We start from the raw sequence: 13392 nt of genomic DNA on the forward strand, positions 1-13392 counted from the left end.
CAACCCAAACCTGCAAAAACAGCTATTGAACCGTAGACAGACAAATCACCAACAAAAGACACAAAACGCCTCCGAAGAAAGCGAACAGAAACAACGGACAGAACAGAGAGACGCAGAGATCGCAGAGACAGGGTAGGAGGATCTAAAAAGGGAAGCCAGGCAAAAACAACACGGAACGACAAGAAGGCGCCAGTCCAGACAACCAACTCTACAGAGCAGAAGGAGGAGAAGGCGCAAAACAAAGAGCGAATACAGGCCCCCAATCTTAAGCAAAGCAGACCGAAACAACTCACGGCCCGCCCATCCCCAAAACGATAAGCAACCAAGCGGGTTCACAAACGGAAGAAACCCCGATCCAGAACCAAGATACAACACGAGACACAACCGAAAGAAGGGCCCCAACAGCCCACGCCCGAAACAAACGAAGCGGACGGCGAACAAGCAGAAGACGGAGCGAAGGAGAGCAACAGGAAAAAAAAACCCAAAAGAACGTGAGGAGGGCAAGGAAGAACAAAAAAACGCAATCAACAAACAAAGAGAGCCAGGAAAAAGTCACGCCAGCAATCAGAACGGGAACCCCACGGAAACCCAGACCCGAACAGCACCGCTCCGCACCATAAGAAGGTCGTCGACAACAACAAGAACACGCAAAAAACAACACACGAGATCGAAAAGACAAAAAGCAAAAGGGGATATAAAACACACAGATACACAAAAAAAACGCACAGGAGAGCACAGCAGAAAAGAGACACAGAAAAATATGGACATGAAGAAACGAGTGCACGCTAGAGAATATTGCGCTGAGATTCGGAAGGGAGAAACAAAAAGGAACCACACCTTCAACCAGCGCCATAGCCACCTTCCCTACACCAGCGACGTCGACATCGACCTTATCATTCGAGAGAGGCTTCTTCGGGCTGAAGAATACGTCATCGTCATCGCTATCAGTGAGGACAGAAGCCTGTTCGACCGGTTCTGCCCTAACAAACCTCTGCTCCTTCAACAGGACCGGCTTTCTCCGAGGACCATCCTGTCCTCTCTTTTTCACAAAGAGATCGTCATCCATCAGGAGAAGATGCAGAGAGGACCGCGATCTGGGAACGGGAGGGAGGGGGGGGAGGAGGCCGGCGCCACTCTACGCCATTGGGAAACACGACGCGCACGAGAGCGGGGCACGCGGTCGCTAGACGGGCTGCGCGGGCTTTCTCACTGAGCACCATCGAGTGACCCGACTGACTGATAATACAGGATGACGTCGAGCGCATCCTGGCTCGTTTCGGGAGGGGGAACCTCTCGTCGAGCGATTGCTGTTTTTCTGTCTTTGTCCCTGGTTTCTGCATGATGAGGACACGGAGAGATTTGAATTGGGGGACGACGCTGCGCCAACGATCCTCGCTGGCCTCTCCCTCAATTTCGAGTTCTTCGATGTGAGGGCATACGATGGCGGCGCTATGGAGTGTCTTTTCCTCCGTGCGTTTACCCACGGATTTGAACACGAACTTCAGGCGACGAACAGATGGAGGGAGGGATTCGAGCGTGGTCGTAGGACAGAAACCCGCATATATTGGCGTAGAGATGGTGATAGACACGTCGATGAGAGGACGAGAGGGCGCGAGGAGGATGATTAGGTGTGGCGGACCATGGAGTGCGGTAAGGTTAGGGAGGAGAGTCGCGGCTGTGTGCATGAACGACTCCTGAGTCGGCGTAGGAGTGGGCGGGAGCGGCGACAGTGGAGGCATGGGAAAGAGAGAGAGGCAGCCGGGTGTAGTGGGGGCTGAGAGAAGACGGGAACGCGTCGGGGTGGCGGGAAGTGGTGTAGACGGAGACGAGTCGTCGCCGTCATCGAGGAGCGACGGAAAACGCAAGGAAACAATGTTCGTCTGTCCATCCAGCCACGTGAGTAATTCAGCCTCGGCCTGCCAGGAGAGACGTGTGTCGCCAAATTCGACGTGACGGAGACCAAACGCAGAGTGATGGCGCACGACGTGGATGTCGAAGGAAGGGAGGGTGAGTGAGCGGAGGTTATCCATCCGAGCGAGTACGCGGGGTATGAGATACATCCGTGCCTGCGGAGAGGGCCATGCAGGGACACGGAGGGTATGCGTGAGAGATGTGAGGTCCCGTCGTGTGACAAGGAAGACCCACAGCGCGTCGCCGTGCCGGCTGTTCCTCATATCGAGGTCGCCGTACAAAATGGTCTGCGCCGCACAGAGAAAATCGCGAGAGAGCAGAGCGAGTGCAGGGACCAACAACCGTGGCAGGTGCGAGAGGATCGCCGTCAGGATTTCCACCGGCAAAGGCGACGTCGGGCGATAGGTAGGAAGAGACGGGACCTGAACTCGATAGGGATGTACGATGTTTGCGTGCTCCTCGATCGACGGGCCGAGTCCGGATGGCCTACGAATGTCGTACATCGATGACTGACTCGATGACACTGACGCTTTGCTCTTCTCCTCTTCTTCTGATACCAACTCTTCCACGCCTTCCCACGACTACCCTCTGCGACGGCTTGAACATAGTCGACATCCTCTTCATCAGCCGGCCTCCTGTTGTCGCAGCTGTGTGTCGCCGCTGGAGGAACATCGTCGTCGTAGTCTCCAAGATCCTGCATGGAAAAAAAAAGGCGAATGGGAGGTAAAATGGAAATCTAGAGTTTTTCCAGCCCTTGACAACGCAATTGATTCCGTTGATCCCGTTGATTGCCCCATGACGTCAATTTCACTTTTCCGCGGCCGCTTCCGAACATTTAATTTCCACGGCCGCCACCACGTAAATTGACCAATCTGTTTTCGAAGCGCCAGTCAAAATTACTTCCTCGATAGTCAGTCACTAAACATCTTGTCGAGGATTCAGTCCTATGCCCTTTCATCGGGATATCGGTCCATTCCCTCTAATTTCAGTTGCGCAACAATTGCGTGATCATTTCATACTCCCGCCCGGTTTCTTTTCATTCGCACCTCAGTCTTTTACCACTACAACGAGTGAAGACTGAGATTTGTTGTATTCTAACACATCTGAACCTAGTTAAGCTTCATGGACTATCATCATTTATATTTCATAGCGGTGTTGTCATTGCGGCCATCTCTACTATTTCCAGGGTCATTCGGAAGCTCAGTCCGCTGTGGGGTCTTCAATTTGCATTCGGCCAACAGCTGTCACAGTTTTCCGTCTTCGTCCACCTTGTTTTGGCAGCTATACTGAGCTTTCGGTTTCCGGTTTTCAGCCGTTGAAAAACGGAGATCTGTCCCTTTGCTGAACCTTGTTTGCAGTTCTGTAGTCTGTCTTAGTGCTTGTAACAATTTTTCGGGTGGGAATGAAAGACGATTAAAAAAGGGAGTCAATATTTCGCATACACACCAATTTATCCTTCAAGGCATTGCGTTTGAGTTTATTCTTGCTCTGATCGAGTCACACCGCTTTTCGCTGATCTATATAAATTCAGGATCCCACGTTGATTCTCAAATCTAAACCGTCTACTACAACGCGTCTCGACAAACCACCTTTTTCGAATCTCAACTGTTGGAAATCCTCGGTGATGCGCAGGGTAGACTCCAGGCTGGTAAGGCCAGCAGGTATGAACTCCTTATTCTACAGCTCCTACAGAGCTTATATTTATACTCTCCAGACTTATATCTAGAATTTACTACAACTTTCTCTTTCTCTCGAGCTTACTCATCAACTCTCGGCATGATGCCGGATTGCCCTTTCTAGAACTTTCCAGCAAAATCCCAACATCAACATTACGGACACTATCATTCGCACCTTATCGACTCCACCAAGAGAATACTGCATATCACAAAATTATGTCTATTTCTATGCTATTATTCTGCTACGGCTGCGGATCAACAGACGGCACCTTGAAACCCCGCGCTGTATGTGAGTGTGGTGCATTCTGGTGCCTGCCAACATGCCTAGAAGCGGTACGTGGCTTCGAATATTTTCCTACGAATGAAGAACCGAAAATCGTGAGTCCAGTACTATGAAAAGCATATCATCGACGCCCCACTTCTAGCACACAGATTTCTCGATTATTATCCAAAACGCGACCGGGAAATAGTATCTCAGGATCCATGGAACGACGGTATTCGAGGACTCATATTTCCCCAAGACTGTGCGTCTTCACCTCATTCCTCGTATTTTCAAACTGAAAATAAGGGCGTTAGGTACTGCTCCTATAGAAGTTCCTTTCACTTTCCTATCCCGACAGGGGACCGACGGAGAGTTTCTGGACTGTATACCGCAGCTGGACCAATTCATTCCTCGGGATAAGCTCGCCTGTCGAAGGGTTGGTAGGCGAGGGGACGACCCGCCTTTTGAGCTTTGGTACCACAAGAACCAAATACAGATGGGCCTGGAGGGTTCCAATTCTATGAATCACATGATTGTCAGCCTTACTGGTTGCCAAGAGCTACCGCAATTATGGTACAGCCCAGTCGTCGCTTTCATAGTCCTCAGAGATGAATATTTGATGAAGTACACAAATGTAGAACGGCATCACTTGGACGTTTTCAGAAGATTTTTCATGACTCATCCCAGTCCTTCATTCGTTTCTTTAGTGGAACATTAATCAGAGCATTTACCATATAGCGACTAGTTATTCTTAGGTACTATTCGTTCAAAGTAACCATTTGAAGCAGCCGTTTTTCACGAATTCTTCTATGCCGCCAATATGATTGAGGCTGAAAATGAGTGGTATATATCTGGCCTATGGCGTTACCCGTTGTGGATGACATTTCCCTTAGATTATCAATGCGTGGGACTGCAAGACATCTTTGAACCTGAACGACTCGTTCAATGTTGGTATCCCGACTATCGCAAGACCAGAGGTCAGTCGAAAACTTGAAAGTGTTGGCTAATTCGGTGGATATTAGAAGCTCGTATTAACGCTGCACCAGCATGTCTGCACAGGGAATATACTCGTGACGCCCAGCATCTAAACTCTGCAGCGTGTCGTTTATATGGACATTGCCAATGCCTAAGTCAATCTCTGCGCATAACGAGGATCCAAGGTCATCAATATAACTACAGGGCATGAACGCCGCACCGAAACAGGCATGCACTGCACGTATCAACCGACCTGACTCTTAGGTGGTATCGAAAAGAACTTATCCGTTGAACATAAAAGGGATCATAGGAGCTTGAATTCAGCCTATCCAGGAGTGGAGCGCAAACCACGCTGCGATGTAACGTGGGTTCCCGGAGCAGCGGAACTGATATCTTGTCTCTCAGTCAAATTGTCATGGACAGCGCAGAACATTTGAAAACATAGTGATTTGTATTAGTCCAATATACAGATATACGATCTAAAACGATCTATGGTGAGTGGGAGAAGCTCATTACGCGAAAGGGTATCAATTTACAGGGAATTACACTATACGAAGCTGGTGCTACCCTCGATGAGTTCCTCAAGGTATGCTATTCTGCATCCTTGAAGTGAGACGTATAATCATCCGAACTGACTCGAACACCAGATATTGTCGTCGCAAATCCTTTGGTAGGAATGGTAAAAAAGGAAGGACCAAATCGGAGCCGCAATCACGGCAGAAGTACCCCGGACACCACGCACGATTCCGTGGGAATGTCTATTCATCTTCTCGTTTAGTGAAGTATTCAATGATGCAACGCTGCCACCCTTTCATGACACTATCACAACCATGCTGATCAACTGAAGTTGAATTGTTTGGCATCCAGCAAAGTGAAGAAAGCCCCCCCCCCCCCCCATTTTTTCCCCTTTCATTTACCTTTATGACTATCTATTCTACCATGATGCCTTTGCTCAATGGAATACCAGTGACCAATTTTGAACTGCAGAGCTGAAGTTGACATCAGTTGGCAAGGAACAAAATGTCAAAGCAAACTGTCTTTGTTTGAGTGTCTACTGAAATGCTGAGAAGTGGCACTAAATGAATCAACAATGTGCAGGATGCACACCACCAAATCACTAATACCAAATCACAATGCAGTTCAAGGGAGGAATGGCAACACCTGGATTCTCAGTATATAGAGAAGGCAATGTTGATAGGATGCAATAGAATGTAATTCAAAGATATACATTGCAGTTTACTGGGACAAAGTTGTCTGTGTCACTGAACACAACAAAATCTATCTCAAACAGTCTGCCTGGTTTCAACTTATACACAAAAATGAACTGTTTTATACTGTTCCTGGTCTGTTCTGACTGTCTGAGACAAACTTTCAGTTGCTTTCTGGGATTCTTGCACAAAATGAAGTGATCTGGTCACCACAATACTATTCAAGTTGAGTCTATGACTCGAAATTCTTAACACAACCCTTACTATTTGCTTGATAGCATTTTTTGGGGGAGAGGGGGGTCAGAAAACCTGCCTTTCCTATCTCCATATAAATATTTATACTTTCTGGATCCTGGTGTCTGACTAACACTGTGATCTACTGACTAATAGGCTTGCTGGCCTGGCCCAGTAGGCTAAACCCATCTCCTGGCAGATATGAGCTCATTCACAGCTAGCTCAATCAATCAACCAGACTCTGCCCAGCCCTTGCCAGCATGCTGATCATATGGTTCCTCTGGATCTGAAAACCTCACCCACCAAATTGCAAGGTTCACTGGTACTCTGGCTTTTACTGGATTACTGAGATGATGCCCTTCAAGGGAATTGTTCCCTTGCCAGGTAATTACTTGCTTATTATCTCTTACTATGGAATAAAGTAACTAACCCAGTAGAAAACAATAAATATATTTGACTTTCTACCTGGTACAGTTGTCTGGCACATCACTACATAGAATGAGGTCAAGGAATAACAGAGAATCTAGAACTCAGGAGTAATGCCATTGAGAATTCATGTCAGAGAGGAAAAGGCAACCAGCTCCCATGCTATTGATGCCATTTTCCAGGACAGTCTGCACTTGAACTGAGTTCTGAGTCCAATAAGAGTGCTCCCAAGGACCATTTTGGTCCTGACAGGGAGAGGGTGGGAAACCCAACTTCCTGACATGAACAATCAGCTAGATGTTATTGACTCAGAGGTCAACAGGTCCATAGATGCCAAAGAGAGAACAAAGTTTTGGGTATTATGGCAAAAAGAAAGGTTCATAGTGCTCTGCTTTAGTGCATTATCATATACTTGAGAACAGGATCTTGAATGTGACATGAAGTGTCCCCCAACAACATAAGTGAGATGTAAATGAAAGGTCATCTGGTGGAAAGAAGTGTGTTAGATGTAGGAATAGTATGATACACACATGTTCACTTACCTATTTGATATTCCTTCCTTTTTTGGCATGTCACACCATTCTGCACATCTCAGCTTTCAACCATAATGCTGAGATGTGAGTACCTTCTATACATATCTATCCTTGACCATATTTACTTATCATCTATGTAGTAATGTTATGACATTTTATCCTAGCATCTGTTCTCTTCCAAAACTTTTTTCCTTGTTCACCATGTCTACACTCCTATCTTGTTAACTCCAACAAAGTGTTGAGTGAGGATTATTTCCTGAAGCAAATGAGGGAGCAGTGGATCTGGAGGGCAAAGAAGGTAAGTCTCACATTGGATGTCATTTCACTCATTTACTAAGGTTCTTGGTATCAGTCATAGTCAAGCATCAAATCTATGCAAAAAAGGAGGCCAGAGAACCATTAAAATACTGGAATCCCATCTTTTTCTCTTTCTCCCCCTATTTTCTCCTTGCTGTTTCAGATCCATCTTCAATCATCACTGACCAAACAGTGCACTATCTTGGAACACTTTGCAAATGGCTTGCTTCTGGACTTCATCATCGGCCCCTTCCACGACAATGCTCAGCGTGATCGCGCATTACATGTGTGGTTCAGAGTGTGGTACTGAGTGGCAACAGAGCATAACCCTCAAGCATAGATATATTCTCGATGCTCCGGCTGGGACTGACGGACAATCGCTGCACTGCCATGAAGTTTACCTTCCTCAGTTATTTTTGCGACAGCACTGCATCTGTCACGCGCCCCTCTTCTGTACCGGGCTCTGCAGCACAAGTTTTATCACCAGCCATCAGGGCCTCCCTGATCACCTGTCTCAAAGTCGCTGACGTGCGCTGAAGTGATCATCTCCAGCGTCGATCAGCGGCAGTAAATCAAAAACCTGAATCCAACGCCCCTGACCCAACTGAGTCTCAATCCATCCTAACCAGGGAGTCCATCGCGCATCAAGCATAGAGACGATCCGCCCAGCTTCGTGGCCCCATTGTTTCTTCGCCCACCGCGGCCTAACCTGAGTGACGTCCTTCATCATAGCACAGTAATGTACCAATATGATAAGCGCACGACGCTTCTACACTTCCAGCAGACGAAAGAACGTCGATCCTGTGGCCGTGTGATATCTTCTGTCACTGCCATGGTACACTATATGAAGCGCCGATTCAGTGCTTGTCACTGGAATTTTGCGGGGTAGCACTGAAAGGCGATGACCAAAAAAAACAGTCGAGATTTCGCATATACAGCTATTTCTCCTGTGCAATCGTTTAAACGTTGGACAGTTTCCCACTTTGGAGAAGATTAGGATAGGATATACAGTGGGAACGTTGGCACGGTCCGGTTCTTCCGAGATCACGTGTTACATTGCCGTAGATTCCTGCTTGTTCGTAGCTACAACCGAGACCATCACTAGCCATTGCCGATTCCCTCTCTTGGACCTAGCGATACGGTTCCACTGTATGATAAATGGTCTAATTAATGTCCCATGAACCAAGGACCGGTACAACTCCGGAAAAATCTTATGAAGATGCTCGAGGAATAGAACGGTGCGTTTGTGTACTTCTTCGGAAACGCATCTTTTTCGATTGTTAGAGCGACCACTGGGCCGTACCATAAATTCTGTCGCTCAACAGAACCGGTGATGGCGATAATCATGTCATTCACAGTGTTAGGATCTTGCAAGCTCAGCTGCATTTGGTTCTTGAGGTACCAAAGCTCAAATGGTGGGTCGTCCCCATGTGCAGCGACCGTTCGACAGGCTAGCTCACCTGGAGGAAAGAAGGCGTTCAGCTTCGGTATACAGTCCAGTATCTCGCCGTCGGTTCCGTGTTGGAATACGAAGGTGACAATAATTGGTATGGTATAAGTGCCTAACGCATTTATTTTGTGTGAGAATACCAGGATGAGCTGAAGACGCACTGTTTTGGGGAAGTATGACACCTCGAATACTGTTGTGCCCTGGATGGTGATACATTATTTCCCGATCGATGATTGGGCAATGATCATAAAATCTGTGTTGGAGATGTGGGGCATCGGTGAAATGGTTTCGAAAGGACTGGATTCATGATTTTCAGTTGTTCGTTGGTGGGAAAATACTGGATGCGACGTACCGCGTAAATACATATCTGGGAGCACCAGAATTGACCACACTGACATACAGCGGCGGGGTCGCTTTCGACGAACATTTCTTTGCAGCCGTGGCAGGTGAATAACATATACATAATCGCCTGATATGCGGTAGTCCGGTGGTAGAGTCGATAAGGTGTGAATGATAGATAGTGTTTGTAATGCTGAGATTCGAAAAAGGCGGTTCGAGAGCGGGATCGTTGAGATGCCTTGTAGTAGACTGTTTAGTGTTGAGAATCAACATGGGACTCTTAATTTATATAGGCCATCGAAAACGGTGCGACTCGATCAGAACAACAACAAACGCAAACTCAACACCTTGCAGGCGAAATAGGCGTGTATGCGAAATATTGACTCCTTTCTTGTCCTTGCCTTTAAGTGAGACCCGCAAAATTCTAGTGACAAACCTTGAGTGGGCGCGTCATGTAGTGTACCGTGGCGGTGATAGAAGATATCACATGACCACGGTATCGCGAAATCAATCATTTACATTTTCGGACTTTTGCACGTTCACCGGAACCACGATGGCGATGGCTGATCGGCTGCTTTCTCTCGTGAGCGACAGTGATACATTCCATCTTATGATAAATGAATTATGAATCACTTCCACAGCAATGAGCTAGGAATGACTCATGCTTCTTTGCAGTTTTCGGTACTGTTCCTTTCCGATGCTGACCTATTACTTGAGTGATGCAAGGGAACAAACCACTTTATCATTCAATTGTACTCCATCTCTGCGACAGTATAATTCACATCCCATCGTCCTTACACTTGGATTTTTTGTTATCCCTCCTGGACAACGTTGCTCCACTGCCAAGTACACCTCCAGTGGGTTATTTTGTGCTCGTACGTACGAATTCCATTTCATATGCCTGGCAAGCTAATCCATCTCTTCGTTTTTTTCAAGCCCATCAAGACCAGGCGTCGTTACGTCGGGCGCTGCCGCAGGAAATCACTTAAGAGAGGACGCTCTGCAGTCGTACTCCTCTATCCTTCTTCCGACCATTACAATGCTCGCCAAGGCTCTCATACTTGTCGCTTCTGTTTTCTCTCGTGCTATTCCATATGCTCGTGTTGAGTTGCACACTGTGAAGATGGTTAATCAGTCAGTACATCACCACCTTATGGATCTTGCACTCTGCTGACTGTTGTATAGATGTGGTACCAGAATTGTAAGTTCAGATTCGAGATTCAGCCCCCACTTTCTTATTATCCGGTCATCGTAGCTCACCCTAAGTCAGAATTTCACAGTTCTCTCGACCGGAACTGAAGAAACTGGCACGGGTCCCTTCGAATCAGCAATGGCGTGAGTTACTCTCCTTGTATCACTGATTAATTGGTTCTCATTTCCTAGCAGGCTCGACACTGACGACTGTGGTTTTAACCGCGAGTACTGTACAATTGTGGAAATAACTCTGAAAAATCCTACGGTGCTCGGGCAGGCTCTAATGTGGACCTTTCAGTCATACAACCGTAAGTCGTTATGTTGGGTTTCATGTTTCATTTTTTGCCAACGTTTCCAGAAACTTGTTCAATCCAACCACGTCGTTCTCATACTTTGGCGGGTGTGATGGAGAAGAAGAATCATGTGGGTGCTTCGTGTTCATAATATATACAGTGTCGTCCTAACTGTTATGAATAGGTGACAATGCTTACTGTGTCAATGCATTTCATCTGGCGACAGACTGGGAAGTTCTGGTGCAATGTGAAGATGACGATGTAGTAGTCCTTATTTTCTTCTCCCGAGATATTGATGTGCAATTCTCTAGGTCTGGGTTATTGTCACTTTTTACTAGATTCATTTACTGAGGAATGTCACAAATAAAACAGGCTGGTCCTTTTATCAGGTCCTTGAACTTCAGTATAGGCTTCATAGGATGATGCATTATTTCAAGGACATATATTTGATCTTGTTCTAGATCCCTTCGATTGTCTGATTACCCTTATAAAATAGGATCTTCATTTGTGCTTGAAGCACCGCAGGGTCAACAACCAAGGCTCACGCGTAGATATAGCTCAGGACTTGGTCGTAGAGCCTCTCTTCAGAGGTTTTCGGCAAGTGAAGTGAGTAACCATGGAGAAATAGAGTTATACCCCCATGTAGAGGGAGTGGGAGAGATATATGGATCTGGTTAATGGATTCCTGTCTACATAATCCATCTATATATCAGCTTTCCTTGAATTTTTTCACAAAGGTATGGATGCTCATTGAAGGAGGAGACACATTTTGGTCTGACTTCCACACAGACCTTGAACCTATGGTCAGCTCTCCAACCTGTTATCAATGGAATCTGAATGCTTTACTGTTAGTCCAGTCATTATTGTTTGCTTCAGCTCATCTCATGTAATGTTTTCAGAAAATCACCAATTACCATTGTCACTGTATCCTGATGATATGACTGTGGGGCTGCATATCATGTGCAACAATACCCTGGTGCTGGTCAGAAGTGAGAAGGAAACCACTAGTGAAGCTCAAGAAGTAGCCTATTGAGTATCAGAAGGGGCCCCCAATACCTCTCTGGCCTATAAAGACTGACTATCAGCATAATAGTTGATTGTACTGGAAAAAGGGTAATTTATCTTGCTCTATCAGACATTTCCCAAGTGCTAAACTGCACCAGTCTAGCAGAGCCTATAGCAGAAATACTGTCAACATCTGGACAGAGAGGTGCTTCAAGGCTTGAAATACTATCTGTTCTATAGTTGATAATTCATTTGACTCTGCAGTGTCTGCACTCAATGGATTATTATCTCTGGCTCTGAAATGAATTTTGGCAGTTGTTTGAACATGCAAAGGCATAAAAGAAAAAACCAGCCAAGATCAGATACATAGACTATTCTATTGGACCATATAAAGCAAGGGAATTGGCTGGTGGCCTCTGAGTCAAGAGTCAAATGAGACTTTGACTCAGTGTGATTCATTGCATTGCTTTAAATTAAAGCATGCACATTATTCAAACTTTCCTTTCACTGTTACACTCATGATGGCTGATTCTGTTCAGCTACTAGATGATGAATTCAAATGTGAACTGATAGTAACATCAATTCTTCATAGAAGAAAGCCATTACTGGATACTGATCCACCTTGGATTGAAAATGATATCACTGCATATAAACAGGAGATCCCTATTCTAGAGCTGCAAATCACCTCTTTGATGTGCTAAAAAAGAATGATTAGAGCATTCACTTTCCAGACACAAAGCACTGCTGTCACCTATCTTTTACCTTCTATGGGATGTTCTCTTGGAGATATTCTCCTGGGCCATGCATCCTCCCAAGAACAGCTATGGAGATCTTGGCCCACCACTTTTGTCACACTGCATAACATCTATTGTGGGTAGCAATAAGAGATCATTATAACAGCTTCTGCTCTGTCAAGGACTATACTGATTGTATCATTGATATGGTCCTTGAAAAATCTATGCACTGGAAAATGATGGACATGCATGTGCAACTAGAATACCTAGAGAGACTCCTTTTAATTTCAGGGAAGACCCCTTTGCCCTTTTAATGCAAGCCTCCTGATGCATTTCTCAGGGAGCTGCACTATTTTGCAGACATCTGATACATCACTTGAGTGTCTGCACTCATAGAATGCCATATCTTCCTTCCAAAACACTCCACAGATCTAGATAGACCTATGGTTTACAGTGATACTGTGTTACAATTTTTCCACTTATCTTATCTTATCAAGTGCCTATCTAATTATGGGCACCTGTCCATTATTCATCCAGCTGGACTGGTAACCATGCCTACAATGAATGACTTGTACCATTGTGCTGCAACTCATGATGAATGCTTTGATGACATATGTATTCTATTGTTTCATGCATCCATAACACACTCTTTAGTTCCAACTCATAGATAGCCACAATAGGGACCACTATATTTATCACAAACCAAAATATATATAAATAGCATAGCTCTTGCTGTAGTAGCCCCAGCTTTGAGCTAATGTTTATTCTATACCACTCACTCTTGAGCCTACTTGCAAAGTCTTGATCCTCACAATGAGTCAGACACTATAGGTAGACTCCAGTGCAATTATACAA

General features: G+C 45.8%; 4 protein-coding genes across 4 annotated transcripts; 2 read left to right on the plus strand and 2 right to left on the minus strand.

The window, feature by feature from the left end:
• Positions 1 to 738: 738 nt before the first annotated feature.
• Positions 739 to 2686, minus strand: BT62DRAFT_768359 (uncharacterized protein). The gene has a single exon (XM_043182215.1). It carries the CDS (start codon positions 2412 to 2414, stop codon positions 1059 to 1061), a length of 1356 nt encoding a protein of 451 aa, XP_043032785.1. The 5' UTR covers positions 2415 to 2686; the 3' UTR covers positions 739 to 1058.
• Positions 2687 to 3915: 1229 nt separating this feature from the next.
• On the plus strand, positions 3916 to 4602 carry BT62DRAFT_939110 (uncharacterized protein). The gene is made up of 2 exons (XM_043187655.1): positions 3916 to 4111; positions 4164 to 4602. The coding sequence occupies exon 2, from the start codon at positions 4346 to 4348 to the stop codon at positions 4565 to 4567; it is 222 nt and encodes a 73-aa protein (XP_043032786.1). The 5' UTR covers positions 3916 to 4111; positions 4164 to 4345; the 3' UTR covers positions 4568 to 4602.
• Positions 4603 to 8623: 4021 nt separating this feature from the next.
• On the minus strand, positions 8624 to 9057 carry BT62DRAFT_939111 (uncharacterized protein). Its single transcript, XM_043187656.1, has 2 exons — positions 8994 to 9057; positions 8624 to 8937 (listed from the first exon to the last, which is right to left on the minus strand). The coding sequence occupies exon 2, from the start codon at positions 8906 to 8908 to the stop codon at positions 8690 to 8692; it is 219 nt and encodes a 72-aa protein (XP_043032787.1). The 5' UTR covers positions 8909 to 8937; positions 8994 to 9057; the 3' UTR covers positions 8624 to 8689.
• An 807-nt stretch (positions 9058 to 9864) lies between these two features.
• Positions 9865 to 11063, plus strand: BT62DRAFT_924809 (uncharacterized protein; the record flags this gene model as incomplete). Its single annotated transcript, XM_043184665.1, has 8 exons — positions 9865 to 9894; positions 10084 to 10190; positions 10248 to 10445; positions 10497 to 10512; positions 10567 to 10646; positions 10698 to 10813; positions 10864 to 10928; positions 10983 to 11063. 8 exons carry the CDS (start codon positions 9865 to 9867, stop codon positions 11061 to 11063), a joined length of 693 nt encoding a protein of 230 aa, XP_043032788.1.
• Between the last annotated feature and the right edge of the window lie 2329 nt (positions 11064 to 13392).

Source organism: Guyanagaster necrorhizus, assembly GCF_019112545.1.
Source record: "Guyanagaster necrorhizus MCA 3950 unplaced genomic scaffold BT62scaffold_80, whole genome shotgun sequence".
NCBI classification, from domain to species: domain Eukaryota; kingdom Fungi; phylum Basidiomycota; class Agaricomycetes; order Agaricales; family Physalacriaceae; genus Guyanagaster; species Guyanagaster necrorhizus.

Coding starts and splice junctions, on each gene's coding strand:
- BT62DRAFT_768359 (XM_043182215.1), bottom strand. CDS start 2,414: ATGTACGACATTCGTAGGCCATCCGGACTCGGCCCGTCGATCGAGGAG.
- BT62DRAFT_939110 (XM_043187655.1), top strand. CDS start 4,346: ATGGGCCTGGAGGGTTCCAATTCTATGAATCACATGATTGTCAGCCTT.
- BT62DRAFT_939111 (XM_043187656.1), bottom strand. CDS start 8,908: ATGCAGCTGAGCTTGCAAGATCCTAACACTGTGAATGACATGATTATC.